General features: G+C 35.1%; 1 protein-coding gene across 1 annotated transcript; it reads left to right on the forward strand.

Annotated features, from left to right (window-relative positions):
* The first annotated feature begins 2,719 nt into the window (after window positions 1–2,719).
* Window positions 2,720–15,128, forward strand: pepd (peptidase D). The gene is made up of 15 exons (XM_032561334.1): window positions 2,720–2,799; window positions 4,570–4,753; window positions 4,866–4,993; window positions 5,104–5,167; window positions 6,594–6,641; window positions 6,948–7,009; window positions 7,750–7,794; window positions 8,789–8,864; window positions 9,464–9,510; window positions 9,850–9,918; window positions 10,478–10,555; window positions 10,754–10,902; window positions 13,044–13,228; window positions 14,195–14,386; window positions 14,562–15,128. The coding sequence occupies exons 1-15, from the start codon at window positions 2,783–2,785 to the stop codon at window positions 14,691–14,693; spliced, it is 1,476 nt and encodes a 491-aa protein (XP_032417225.1). The 5' UTR covers window positions 2,720–2,782; the 3' UTR covers window positions 14,694–15,128.
* The last annotated feature ends 392 nt before the right edge of the window (window positions 15,129–15,520 follow it).

The raw sequence follows: 15,520 nt of genomic DNA on the forward strand, positions 1-15,520 counted from the left end.
CACAGAGCTTGTGGATTTGTTTTAGCTCCCACAGATATTGTATGCATAGAGTTTGAGTTTAGTGAATGTGTTGTAATACAAGAATAAACAAAGTCACATTCAAAGAAAATTTTAAAAACCAAGCAAAAGCAGAACAGCAATAAAGTACATTTACGCATTCAAGGTCCAAGTACAAATTTATTTTAAACCTTCCCCTCTTCCAGCAGTAGAGTCATCCAATGTATTATTATTTACTTGGTTATAACATTCTTTCTTAGTTAGCATTTTCTATATCCAAATCTATGACTGGTAAAATGCATTAATATTTGCAGGCCATTATTTATTTTACAGTGTTCTGTGGGATTTTTAAATTTAACATATTGCTTTAAAATCAACACAGTTTTAAGCTCCTCCAAAACTTCATCCATGAACTGTATTGGTGTGTTCCTTGGTATCCATGATGCAGTTCTCTTAAACTTCTAAGGGCTTGGCAGAACTATATTTTTACTGAGAATAAATTAAACAAAGGTGGCCTCTGTTTAAGCAACTCGTGAAAGAAACTGGTACAAATGCATTTAATTTAGGTGAATCAGATTTAAAGAATCAATTTTATCCAATTTTGAACTTCCAATTAGATGTCACCCACTACTCTGTGATGGCCTATCACATAAAACATTGACTGCCGTGGTTTTAACATGATAAAATGTTTTAGAGGTACTAATATGTTCACAATGTGCTGTGAAATTGGTTTGACTTTGTGAAATTAGAAATGAAAAATCTTGTAATGATTGCAAACTGCCTTTGAATGTGAAGGGCAACATGTGGTACGACATTTTCTCTGGCAGGTAAAATAGATTATGTCTTCCAAGATTTTAAGCATTTAAAGGCTTAACGAGTCTGCCATTCAGGAGACAAAAATAAACGACTGTCAATGTCTTGTTATCAAATAACCTATTATCAGCCTTATGTCTCTGTGGGGACAAAAGGCTGATAATGGGGTGCTAACCATGTTGACAGTTGGCCACAGTTGGATGTTGCCATTCATGACATATCATTTAGAGTTCTTGCATCATTTATCTGCACTGATCCATAATGATAATAATTCAATCTGCTCCACTGTTGTTTTAAAGGGAGCAGTATCTCCCCCTGCTGTTTTTACTGTAACTGCACCATGGCACCATTAAATAAAACAGGATTGTGTGCAGTGTAGCCAGGGACTTTTGTGTTTCCCTGAATTCACTGCTAAGTTTTATAAATGATTATGCTGCAATAGTATTTGATGTAAATTTTTTCCCTAAATGAATCACAAAATGAATATAAAGATGTAATATGCTATTTTTTTTAAAAGCACACTAAAAAGTAACTGTGAAACAAATTGTAGACTACTGAATTAATATTAAAAACTATTATCTGTTCTAAATTATAAGGTGTTTTCAGAAATCGTTTTGCTTGTTTATTTATTAAACTTTTGTGTAAGAAGGCTACAAAGCTTTGTAGAAGGAAGTATTTTTTATTATTATTGTATTATTTTATTGTAAAAAAAAAACAACACCTTAAAGAATTTCTACAATTTCATTTTAATAACATTAAAAATAATAATAATAATTTAGCCAAGACACAAAAACTGCATAAGACAGGTGCATCACAAAGGTTTAAGATCAAGCTTTGAAATATGTTGTGACTTTTGATATTTTCGAAGTTTATTAAAGTTATCAAATTCCAAGTAAAATTATACAATAAATAACAAACGTTCAAAGGAGTGGAAAACCTATTTTTTTATTTATTTTTTTTTAAACTATATTCAAATTTGTAATGTTTATTTTGTTTATTTTTATTCTGTTGTATGTTGTTTTTAACTTCTTTGTACAAGCACTTTGAATTGTCTTTGGCTGAAAGGTGCTATATAAATAAAGTTGCCTTGCCTTGCCTTGCCTTGCCTATGAACGTTTGAGGTATGTTGTAATATAGTGATGCTTAGCTGCACAAGATTTTAAAAAGGCAAAATACTACAAAAAAGGTGACATGTACTGTCACCTTTAACAAACTAATATATTTAAATAATATATTTTCCTTATACCTATTCTTATTTTATACACTTTTAGAAATTACTTTTGATCAAATGTATTTTCATAAAACTAATATATAACAGTAAAGTAAGTTAAAACGAATATGTATTAAATAAAACAATGCTGATATATATATATATATTATTATTATTATTATTATTATTATTATTATTATTATGGTGTAATCATTTTGGAGTTAACCTAAAGCAAAGTAGCTAGTTTACAATATAGATTTTATTTAAAACACGGCGGTAACGTGCAGAGTAAGAAACGCATCATGGTTGGATAACTATGTTATCCATCATGCCATACATCTACGCCATAGATGTAGACTGCAGTTTCACCGTTGACACTGTAATGTCCCGAACACCCGAATGCAGCACGACTTCTTGTAATGCACTCTGTAATCATTTTGCAGCCAGTTGGCAAAAACACGAAGGTTCGAAGTAGTTTAATGATTTTTAAATATTTTGTTTTAAAAACATTTCCTCTTTATTTAAACAGTTTCTGTTTTACGTTTTTATTTTATTTATTATTTTTGAACGGTAGTCTCGTCTTTAATAGTCTTTAGTTTACGTTCTTATGTAGTATGCCTAATTATGTTTTATGTCAACATCGATAATAATTAAAAAACAAAAAGAAAAAGAAGCGCAGCTTCCCGTCAGCTGATGCTGCTGCGTTGCAAAGCTCACGTGACCATTTTCAACACGTGACCCTCTGGAACAGAAAGTGTCGACATGGCTTCAGCTGCACAGTGAGTTACCAGAGATTATTTTATTTAATTATGTAAATATTCGCGTTAAGTCACAAAATTCCAACTTTTGCCATTTATTTGGCTCTTTAACTGCTGCCAGGGTGAGCTGCGCGCTGGAGCTGTTGCTAGGCAGAACTTTAATTAGTAATAGTAATAGTTCGGGTCATTTCTCAGTCTGTATCTTATCTCTGTCTTTACAATAACAATACTTTGAGTTTTAATTTTACGCTTGAAATAAATAGATGAGTTTAGGTGTTCTACACAGTTCTGAATAATTGAAATAGTGTTCTGTATTTTTATTTTTTAACAGGACGCACGTAGCCGAGGGGATAAAATTAAATATTTTAGCATTTCACTGGAATGTAGGTTAGATCTCCAAAGGTCTTTGACTTGTGCAAACATCTCTTATATTAGAATTAAAACAATGCACATATTCGTACTTTTCCGAAAAAAGAATCCAGTTTTTGAAGAGGTAGAAAATATCGAACGATATCTCAAAGTTTGACTATAGTGTAGAAACAATTTGTTCACATGATGAGAAATCCAGAAAACCCTACACAGAGAAACACACAGGCAGCTTAATTACAACAAGTCTCTGTATCTGATTAAGATTTTTCTGTTACTAAATTAGAATAAGCCTCATTCATTCAGGTTGCAGTAAAATACTTTTGATTCATGGATTAACCTCTGCTCTAGGTGGAAACATGTTGTGTGCTTTATCTTATCAGCAGACCTCTCGCTGGAGATCAGATTTATTTCCTAAGATCTACAAGTTTGCTTGTCAGCATCTCCTGGCTAAACTGTTTCTTCTAAACAGAACTGGGTTTTTATTGCCGTTTCGTCTAATCCTTTTCAAGCCTGTCAGATTGATCATTAGGTGTGCCTATATTTCAAATAGATTGTCATCACAAATTGGTGTGAACAATTTTAAATTTCTGAAGTACTCTTTAAAATGCAACCTTGCCTTCTGTATTTAAAGTATTCAACCTGCAGAGAGCGCAGAGGCTGGACACTTAGTGTAGATAATGTAGAGCTGGTGTTCAAGATCCCAAAGGTCACAGAATGAGTTGGAAATATTGTAGTGCCACATGAGAAACAGAGATGTTAGAAAAATTTTGATTTATCTAAACGTATATCGTCATCGCATTATGTAATTATAATATTGCCATTACATTTTCTAATACTGCATAGAGATTTAGAGAGAGGAAGTATGTATCAGTTCATTTTTGTAAGCTGCCTTGAAAACAAACTTTGAAATGTACTAAACTACTAATAAAATTACTTTCATCAGAAAATGTGCATATTTATGAATAAGGAACTATTAAATTTCTTTAAAGCCACGATTTAATACCACAGTATAGATATAAATATAGACAGACATAAAAAACTGCTGACTAAGTAAAACTGTGACATGTCTAAATAGGTAGTCTTGTTATTTTTTATTAAGTCATTTTATGGCTAAACTTTTTTCAATCCGTTCTCATGTTTAATTATTGTACCACTGAAACAGAAATTAAACTTTAAAGACGTTAGTTTTCAACTAAATATACTGCAGGTCAGTATTGTTTTACGATTTGTAATGGTTTACCTTATCCGTGCACTACATGGATAAAAATAATAAGAAGAGTCAGTATGGTTGTCATTTTGCAGGAGGTGCAAGACAAACTAATCTTAAGGCTAATCTTAGTAAAAACCTATTAAATGAATTTCAGTGTCACCAGCCACTGCCCCACTCTGACCTTCCTGAGATGTATCTTCTTGTCCTCTCAGACCCATCTACTGGCTGGGTAATGACACCCTGAGGGTGTCCGCTGCCCTTTTCGCTGAGAATCGTCAAAGATTGTGCCTGGGGTTGAGAGCTAAAAAGGCTTTACTGCCAAAGTCAGTCGTGTTGCTGCAAGGGGGAGAGCAAACGCAGAGGTACTGCACGGACACCGACGTCCTCTTCAGGCAGGTGGGTTGTATTTTTGCATTTATTTATCATTTTATAATCAGTTTACCATCTTTGTGAACAGAAGATAAAATATCTTCATGTTTTTACATTTCTGATTCTTTTTCTTGTGCAGGAGTCTTTCTTCCACTGGGCTTTTGGAGTGACAGAGGCTGACTGTTTTGGAGCCATAGATGTGGACACGGGAAAATCCATTCTTTTTGTTCCTAAACTGCCTGAAAGCTATGCTACTTGGATGGGGGAGTAAGTCCTAAAACTCCTCAAAGAGTGCCAGCACTGTGCCTAATACCACATTTGTACATTTTACATGTTTTTTGGACTTTGTCAGTTGCTGTGCTTGCATCTGTGTACAGGATCTTTCCTAGGGAGTACTTCAAGGAGAAGTACGCTGTTGATGAGGTGCAGTACACCTGTGACGTAAGTATGTGTTACGTTTCCAGACATGGCATTTTAGCATGACCATATGATATTTAATGGTGGCAGAAACTGATACTGTTGAGGCAGATAATCTGTTTAACCTTATATTTGTAGCTAATATTAATGCAAATTATCCAAATCCAATAACTGTTACTGCAGGAGTTCAGCATTTCAACTAGAAATTACAGAGATAAAAGGTACAGGGTAATATTGAAGAATGTGTTTGACTCATAGCTGTATATGTATATGATTCCTCTTTTAAGCCATGTGCAAGCATTTTTATGAAAATCTGGGAAGCTTGTATGGTCAGACCTCACGTTTTTGAGGACAAGTGCTGAGGAAGGCAAAAGATGCAGCAGCTTGTGGTTGTCCACAAGCTAATCATTAGCTCTGAAAGATGTCACAAGTTTATGGACTTTGAGAGCAAAGTTGACAATGGCTTCTTCACTTTTAAATGATTAGCTGGGCTGGTTTTGTTTGCCACAAAGTCGTCAAACTCTTAATATTGCAAAGATAAACACAAATAAAAACATATGTCCCTTGTGCGTACCTTCTTAGACATTTGAAGCGGCAGCATACACAGTTTTATAACATTCTAGAACAACTTGCCATTAATTGTTTTGGAAATGTTGAAATATTTTGTGTCAAGAACGTTACGACTCTGAGAATCCATTTGTAATTCACATTTGCCCCATACATGCAACATTTATGTTTTCAAATAGCGCAGCAATGACCCTATAATTACATTTCTTCATTGAATGTGTGCGCTTTGAAAATGTTTGGTCTGTGCCGATAAAGACGCACTCACCTTGAGATGCTGAATAACCACAGCATCTCCAACCGATGCACTCTGATTAACTTTATAATTAATTTAGCAATTAACTTATCCACTTATATAATGAACAAATCTAAACACTGAAACATACACTATACAAAATAGGAGCATATCATAAGCAGGTCACAATGTTTTTGAATTTTCTTTTCCTTTGTTTTGATTTATTTTTAAGTAATTTATGTTCACTTCAAAGAGCTGACAGGATTTTATGCTCTGCAAAGTGTTTCATTTTGTCATTCTTGTATAAATAGCAACATTTATAGCAAGAGGAAAAAACTCTTGTCACATTATTTATGATTATTTATTATTTAGATATTATTTATTGCTTTCTCCACCAAAACCAGGCAGCATGCAGTATACTGCATCTCAGTAAGGTCAACATGACATTCTCAAATCCCACCGCAATGTTTGTGAGCATTGAAACAAGAATTTGTTTTGAGATGTTTATGCTGCTGGCAGAGTACAGCAGACTCTCGTCATCAATTGTGGTGCTTATTACTGGAAAGGCCACAGTATCAGAGTGACCTTTTCATGAGGACTGATTCTTGTCTTTCTCGAAGCTCTGCTGAGTCTTCTAATTATTTTTTGTAGGTTGCTGAAGTCCTGTCCAACATGAAGCCATCAGTTCTCCTGACACTGGTAACTATCATTTAATTAACAAGATTACGCTTTATGATGCCCGCTTGTATTAGATACTAAGCAACTGTATTAGGGGTGTGACGTTTTACATATTTGTGTTTGGTACAGCAAAATCCATCATAACCTCCATTAAAAAAAAAAAAAATCTAACCAAATCTTCAGTCAGTTCTATAATGGCCATTTTTTTTATTTGTTTCCCTTGATTGAAGAGAATCAAAAGCAAATCTTGACTTTAAAACTGGAGTACACCTACTGTAATAATTGTTTTATACTGTTTGAAATGTAATAATTTTATTTCCTGTAAAGCGAGGACAGAACACGGACAGTGGGAGCATCTGCCGTGAAGCCTCCTTTGAAGGAATCAGCAGGTGTGTCTAATTTGCACTAACAGGATTTACCTTTTATTTGTTAAGGTTGGCTGTGTGGTGGAAATTCTTTACCAAAAGAAGAGAAAACTGTTCGCTAAATTAGAGAAAGATCAATCATTTTAAATGCTTTTTTCGAAGGCAAAAGCGTTCAAAACCTCTGTCTCTGGAAGTCAGAGAAGTAGAACCCCGATATGAGTTGCACAAAGCTTTTTATACAGTTTTTATCACCACATCTTGCTTACACACACCCACACACCCGCACACACACACACACCCCTACACACAAGCACACGCCAGTATGAGATGAAGAACAAAGGGAAAACCCAGCACCTGTGACTGAAAGATAAACAGCTCAGCTTATAGAGATACAGGTCTAACCAACATCTGCTTAAACACTTTTTCTCTTTCGGTGATTTCACCCAGATTGTGTGACCTTTGGTTGCATATGTTTCTTGCACTTTGTTCTAGATACTTGTTTGAGCTAATTAAATACAATTAAACAAACATGTCTATAAGAATAAGAAATCAGACAAATGTATCAATTTTTCTATTCCTGCTGTTTTACATTTATAGCTAAACATACACCAGTGTTCTACATACATGTTAGTGATTGTAATTAGGTAAACATCCATGATTTTTATTTCTTAGGTCTCACTTTATCAGAAATATGTTGCTTGCCTGCATGCATTTGTTGTACTGTACCACATTACATTTAGTTTATGGTGTACTTCTTTTTTCAGCTTCCAAGTGAACAACACTCTCTTACACCCAGTCATTGTGGAATGGTGAGTGTGCCAAACTGCATTTTATACTGCATAACTGGGAAAGGTTGCCTAAGGAGCTCCAAAATGTTTTTTCAGCAGAATTCTTAAACAAACACGTATCCTAGGGAATTTTTGTTTGTGGTTGTTTTCAGGGTGGAAGTTTTCTACTTCTGCTTCTTTCCTCTGAGTCAGAAATCTCTCTGCATGGACATAATGATCTACGTGCTCGCCTGGTTGTCTTTGCTATTAGAGTTTGAGCCCTCCAGATGAATCGATGTTCTCAGAAATGAGGAAGAATGCTTTTCAGTCACATCTCTTCGAGCCCAGAGCCTGATTGAACCCTCTCCCTCGCTCCTCTTGCTGAAAGTAGCATTGGTCTCTTTTAATTGGATATCTGTTTTTAGAATAGACGTCAGTGTTTCTACTGGTTACCCCTGCCTTGAATTTATTTGATTCCATTATTGCAGGAATTGCTAAACATTTTCCCTAGCAATTCCCCAAATGAATGAGAAAGATATGAATTAGCTGTAAGCTAAAGGAAGACTGCGGCACTGTTTTGTTGTGGGGTGACGATTAATGGAGGTTCTTCCCTTGAATATTTGATTTAATTAATGCAGAAGATCCTGGGGTTAATGTTAGACATGCTGTTTTACACAGTTCATTTCCAACATGTAAATTTAAAAAAGTTAGAAGGGTGAAGTTTATATTTAATTAATCTTCCCCCACACACATATAAGACACTTAAAATTGTCCCAATCCGAGGCAAAAAACAACATATTTTCATTACAATTACAATGAGCTTTTACATCCTGTAACTAAAACCCCATTAAATTGTTGTGAAAATAATCCACACATATTTGTTTTTAAAAAGTTATGTTTGGAAATTGCTTTAATTGTAACTTTTTAAGGTGTCTTAAAACTTTATAGATTTAAAGAAGATTTCTTCAGGGTGTCCACAAGCTGTGTGATGACCATAACGTGAACTGATTGCTCCATGTTCTGTCTGGTGTTGCAGTCGCCTCCTTAAGACTGATATGGAGTTGGAGGTCCTGCGCTACACCAACAGGGTTTCCAGTGAAGCCCACAAAATGGTAATATACTCCTTTTCAAGACAGATTATATGAGAGGATGACTAAACAAGAAGCATCGTATCAAAAGGAGTTTGAGACTTATTCATTTTAATTTATTGATGTTAAAAGGGGAAGCAACATAACAAAAGGGTACATTTTGTTTTTCATTCATCTATTGTGAATTTAATTATTGCATCAATATTTGAATTAAGTGAGCACAGATAGGCTTTGATTTTTCACAATTTGGTCAGTAAAATTTTTCTGAATTTTACACAACAGAGAGTTAGATCTGTATTTTTTTTCTTTATTTCTTGTTTTTCCCTGAACTAATTTCATATACTTATAAATCAAAAATGTTCAAAATTTGATTAGGCAAAACACAAAAAACCTCTAAGATGTTCATTCATAGTTTGTTTTCACCTATTTTCTTGTGGGATTGATGTTCCAGTTTTGCCTTCCCTTTTACAAAATAAAAATAAAGGGTTTATTGATTTCTGTGCATCTAGTGGGTGCAAATATTTTGTTTCAGATTACTTTAACCATAATAGCTCCTTAATAATTAATTCTTGATATTTCTGAGGTTAATCTTAATGATAATCTATATTTGCCCTTTATTGTAGGTGATGAAAAACATCAGACCTGGAAAGAAAGAATATGAAATGGAAAGGTAAGTTGTGATTTTAGTTTTTATCAGTGAATCTGCTGCTCTGCATTTTCTGACAAGACATGGAAGCACAGCACCTTGTGCTGATAGATTGCTGTGAAACTTTTAGCTGATATTTGTCTTTCAATTTTATATTTGTTCTATGGAAAGAGACAAAATATTAGATACCCGTTCTTCAGTCTTTATAATCCCACCAAGAATTGTGAAGGTCATTGAAGTTCTTGACCATAAAATTAATTTTACTTAATGCAGACGACAAACATTTTCACTGAAGATGACTGGGCTCAGATTGTTTACTTTTCTTCTCATTGGTAATGCTGTGTTTTTGTTTTTATTTTTAAGTCTGTTCCAGCACTATTGCTACTCCAAAGGCGGGATGCGACACACTTCCTACACCTGCATCTGTGGAACGTGAGGCTTTATTAATTAAAATTAATATAAACTATTGTTTAAGTTTCTTACTTTTTACTTGATGATGTTCATATTCAGTAGCATTCTTTTCCTTATCACATAAATCCATGTTTATCATACTTTTCGTATAGGGTATAGTGCATTTAAGGTATTTTTGTAGCAGAGTTGCATTTAACTATTTAAATACTTACAAATTAATCTGTTTCATAAACTCCTTAAAAGTCTGAAAATGTAGCCTTTGTTTCCAGGGAGCAATCTCTATTTTCTAATCTCAAACAATATTCCAATCAGTGAATTGGGAGAGCTTGACACAATCAATAATTAGTCTTTAGACGGGTTGCCATGTGGACGGCCCTACAGGGACTTTTCAGTGTGATCTGGAAAAATAAACACAAAGTGATTTATATCTCATTTTTTGAGTTTATGAGCTTAAAACATGAGAGAAAAGTTTGTAATGCCAGTTATTTTACGATCTATGTCATTGTTGAATAATTGTATACCAGAGAGCTGAAGCTGTGAAATGTTATTGATTTCTTTCCTCCTCATTTACTCCCATCAGGGGCAATAATTCCTCTGTCCTCCACTACGGTCATGCTGGGGCTCCAAATGACAAGACAATTCAAGATGGAGACATGTGGTGAGCAGACTTTAGTAGTTTTTCATCAAATTACTGATTCATGACTCACAATTTGTTTTGGAAGCATTTCAAAAATTGTCTTAAGATGTTGGCTTCAAATTGCCTTTCTATTGTTTCTGGAAACTCAGAAGAACTTGAAACCTAAAACCAAACTACAAGAAACAAATGAATGAGTTATAATGTTGCTTCCTCTTGCAGTTTGTTTGACATGGGAGGAGAGTACTACTGCTACTCCTCAGACATAACCTGCTCCTTCCCGGCCAACGGAAAGTTCACTGCAGACCAGAGGGCAATCTATGAGGCGGTCCTAAAATCCTCACGTGCCGTCATGGCTGCCCTCAGCCCAGGTTATCATCTTCAGTGATGCTAAGGACAAGTTACCGAAAGAAAATGTGACCTTGTTATTATTTTAGAAACAATACATGACAAAAAGTCTTCACATATTCCATACAGTACAGTAATTTTGAAACATCCTACTCAGTTGTTTTTGTCATTCTTTTAATGATTTTGTTGAACAATATAGCCACAGTATGCACCTTGCTTTTGCTTATTTCTTTTTTTCACAATCAGAAATAGAAGAAGCAGAGCTTCTCTCTGCTTTACTGTCATTGAGCTAAAAAATCTACTTAAAACTCCAAAAGGATTGCAATTCCCAAATCAACATGTAAGAGGGCTTCAGGAAAAATCAATAATAGTACAGCATATCTATGCTATGAATGTTTGAATAGATACAATGTTGCTTTGCTAAAAACAATAGAGGTGCATATCAATAGTTGCATTATTGCTAAGGACAAGTTAGCAACTACAAAACATACTTAGTTGTTTCATAGATTCATTATAGACCCATTGATATATTTCAAGTATTTATTTCATTGAATGTTTATGAATGTAGAACATGACTGTTCATAGGCATGTTGATAGAAAGTTGAGTGCAAGGAGAGGGTGTCGTAGAAAAAAGTGCACAATCTAAGGTAAGACCAGAAAACAGAAGAAAAGGAACTGAAATGTTGCTCAGTGAGGAAGTAAATTTTGCATTTCATAACAAACAAAAGTCAAGAACACATATCAAACTTGTGGTCTGCTGGCCAAATCCGGCCCACCAGAAGTCTTTATATGGCTCTTTAGACTATAGAAGTAGAACCTTTGAGATAAAATCCATCCATGCATGCATACATATTTTTTACATCCTTTGTCCCAAGTGGGGTCAGGAGGGGTGCTGGTGTCTATCTTCAGCAAGACATTTCGGGCGACAGGCGGGGAACACCGTGGACAAGTCGCCAGTCCATCACATTTCTTTTTTCTTTTTTATTTTTTGAAGCCTTTTGGAGATTCTGATTTAATTTTCCAGCAGAACTTGCCCACACTGCCATAAATACTAATACATATTTCAATGACCTAGGCATCTCTATGCTTTGGTCACAAATGATCCTTACATAAACCCGTAGGAATCTGTAGAGTATTGACTAGAGGAGAGTGAGAGACACCAGAGCTAACAATGCAGAAGAGCTGAAGGCTTTTCTCTAAACAACTTGGGTTTTCTATGCACCTGAGAAGAATCATAAGCTGCTTATGTTGCTTCTGTACCACCATTAATTAATTTAGTGCTAATGTTGTGTACTCTGCTAGTTGTATCATGAGACTCTTCCTCTGTTGTTTTGGGAATCAGATGCTGAAAGGTATTTCTTATCCTGGGGCAAAATTGTTTCTAACAAAAATAACAAAACAATTTTTTTAGTAGGTAAGGAGAAATAATCCCTGTTGATGATCTTTGCAGCAAACATTTGTACTAGAACTTATTTTTGGCATTCCCAATAAATTACCAGAAATTCATTCAACATGTAATCATCAGAAAGATCTTTTGTTGTTGTTCCAGAAAACATTTTTTTCATACATGTGTGATAGCGCCTTCCCGTTTCAGTGGGTCTGACTCAAAAGGCTCTTTTTTTTTTAAGATAAGTGTGTTGTATCTTTATTTATTCAGTTTGAAAATAAACGAAAAGGAATTATAGAAGGACCACCACACTGTGTTGGACATGCATGGCAGATTTTTAAGACTTCTTGCCACTTGTTTTGTATATGCTGTGTTTGGTGCATTTGAAGGGAAGTTTAATCATTTCTGTTAGCACACACAGCAAGCAGTCACAAAAAATCAGGGCTGCACAGGGGCAGCTGGAAGGACCCTGAGGCGGGGAAGATATAGCTGACTGAATTCATGTGAGGACTAGAAGACAGTGTGAGAGGTATGACTCTCACCTTAGAGAAAATCTCATCCAGTGCAGAGTTGTTCACACTAAATATTAGTGACAGCAGCTCTGGCCCCAAAACTACCTCACCTCTGCTTCCTCTAGAAAAGGTGCAACTTTACCACACAAGTCCGTATGTGTTACAGTTTGATTGATGTCTGTATTATTTTCCAATAAATAAAATGGGCTTTTCTATGCAAAAACACTTTCTGTTCCTTAGTAGCTAAAATATGTTTGTTTTGAAGGTGTGAAATGGACTGACATGCACCGTCTGGTTGACAAAGTTCACCTGGAGGAACTTGTGAAGATTGGCATCCTGCATGGAAATGTTGAGGACATGCTGAAGGTCCACCTGGGTTCTGTCTTCATGCCGCACGGCCTGGGACACCTGCTGGGCATTGATGTTCACGACGTGGGAGGTTACCCAGAGGTAAGGGGGTAAAATAAAAATATTTAGAAGCTTTTTCACATTTATACATCGGATCAAATATCCCTAAAATATGACTGACTCAAAGTGAAAATAATCAAAGCAGATGCTTTTGGTTAATGTTTATAGGTCAAATATATTAGATGTTCTTAATTTTAATGCATTTATAGCTGATCCAGGAGAAATTGGTCGATTCTGATCTCTGGCCATTTGATTAGTGCTCCTCAAAAAATTTACATTATGCACACTAGAGTAAAACAACTAGTGGCTAAATGAACTGAATGTCGTAAATTACTCTGGTCAACAGCCAAAAAATTGCCTGGGGTTTTCCAACTGTTTTAGGGTAATTTTGATGTGTTGAATCCCAAACTCACGTTGGTTTTGCTCAACCAGGTCAACTTTCTAAGCTATGGATGCAACATGAGCATCAAAGTGTATAACTTGTTCTGACAAATGGATCAGTTTTCTGAGATCAATGAGTGATGAGCAGCTGGTTCCATCAGGACAGAAAAGAGATGGAGAATTTTGCACAATGAAGACGAAATGTTCATTTTACATGTACTTACTCTTGTAAGTGTTTATTATTCAATTTACAGAAATTTACAGAAATGTATGTAACATTTAATTAATATACTCTGCCAGAAATTTTTTTTCCTAAAACCTTTTTTGTATGAGAAATATTAGCAGAAATGAACTAATAATGTCTCAAAAATGTAATCAATTTAGTCAGAAGATCAGATTTCTCTAAATCAAATTAGAAGAAAAACCTGACCTGTTTGAGAAAAATGGATGTTATTTTTGGATTCAGTGGTGTAAAATAGTCCTTATTCAGTTGAAAAAACAAAGACAACTTTCAAAAAATATTTTTTTGTAACCCAGTGTTATAGGTATACATGAATTATCTTGTTTTCTAAATGGAAGTGGTTGTAACTTTTTTGTAAAAAGACACAATTATCTATGTGTTTTAAGGGGGTGGAGCGCATTGATGAGCCTGGACTAAAGAGCCTGCGAATGGGCCGCCTGGTGCAGGAGAGGATGGTCCTCACTGTGGAGCCTGGGATATACTTCATAGACCACCTGCTGGACAAGGCCCTGGCCGACCCTGCTCAGAGCTGCTTCATCAACTCCCAAGTGCTGGCCCGCTTCAGAGGCTTCGGAGGGGTCAGTGTGCTTCTGGAGTTTTTACACGTTTATGTCTTTTGGTCCTGAATCAATGGGAAATCATTGAATGTAAAACAGTTCACAATTCATTCACTGTTCTTTGTGTAAAATAAATGTTTTCACTCACAGGGACTTTGGGTTTATGAACTGACCTCAGTTTCTCTAACTTGTCCAGGTCCGCATCGAGGATGACATTGCAGTGACGGCCAATGGCATGGAGCTGCTGACCTGCGTGCCTCGAACAGTGGAGGAGATCGAAGCTTTCATGGCCGACTCTGACAAAAACTTCGGTGCTGAGAATGCCTAAATATAAAACAGCATATCATGCAAGTTACTCAAGTCTGAGTTATCTGAAATTACCTCTGATGTTATTTTAAAGAAATACATAAAATGAAAAGTATCATTAGAAGAAAATTCTCTCATTTTCTCCCTGATCCTTCTTATAAAGGTTTTTGGTGATTTAAAGTTTTTTTATCAATGTAAACAGCAGTATCTTGATTTTTGGAGATTTTTTTAAAACTAATTTCTTTCTTTGTCATTTTCTACAACAAAATGAAGTGGAAATAAAAATTTAAGCTTGTGCAACAGATTTGTTGATATATTTCATTTTTAGAAAACAGCCATTTTAAACTTTTTAAACAATGTATATTTTCTTCATTATCATGGTTGTAACCAGAAGACCAGGATGGAAAATGACCACTATTGATGGTCGCCTCAATAAACTCATTGCAGATTTTTGGTGGATGTTTCTGAAACTATATTTTTTCTACTGTTTATGGTAATTCATCCTTAGATGTACAGTTTTTCTTACCTATACAGCAGTGTCCCAAAATACTGAAGGTCTGTCTAAACAAAAAAATGGGGTCAGTAGAGTATCAAGAGGAGAGGAACGTTAGTATTTGTCAGATGTGCAATTGCAGACCACGAGAACCTGGTGAGACTTGAGGTGTTTTTACATAGCTTGTCCCACTTGTGTGATTTAAAAGTAAATCAAAATGAAAAGTAAAGATGCAAACTATTTGGAAACTTGAAATGATCTTTTCACATTGACATCAAGTGTATAATCCTTAAAATTACCCCCAAAAAGATTTCTGGGAAGATATTTTATTTGTATCTGTTCCTCAGAAATCATAT

This window comes from Xiphophorus hellerii, chromosome 4, assembly GCF_003331165.1.
Source record: "Xiphophorus hellerii strain 12219 chromosome 4, Xiphophorus_hellerii-4.1, whole genome shotgun sequence".
NCBI lineage: Eukaryota > Metazoa > Chordata > Actinopteri > Cyprinodontiformes > Poeciliidae > Xiphophorus > Xiphophorus hellerii.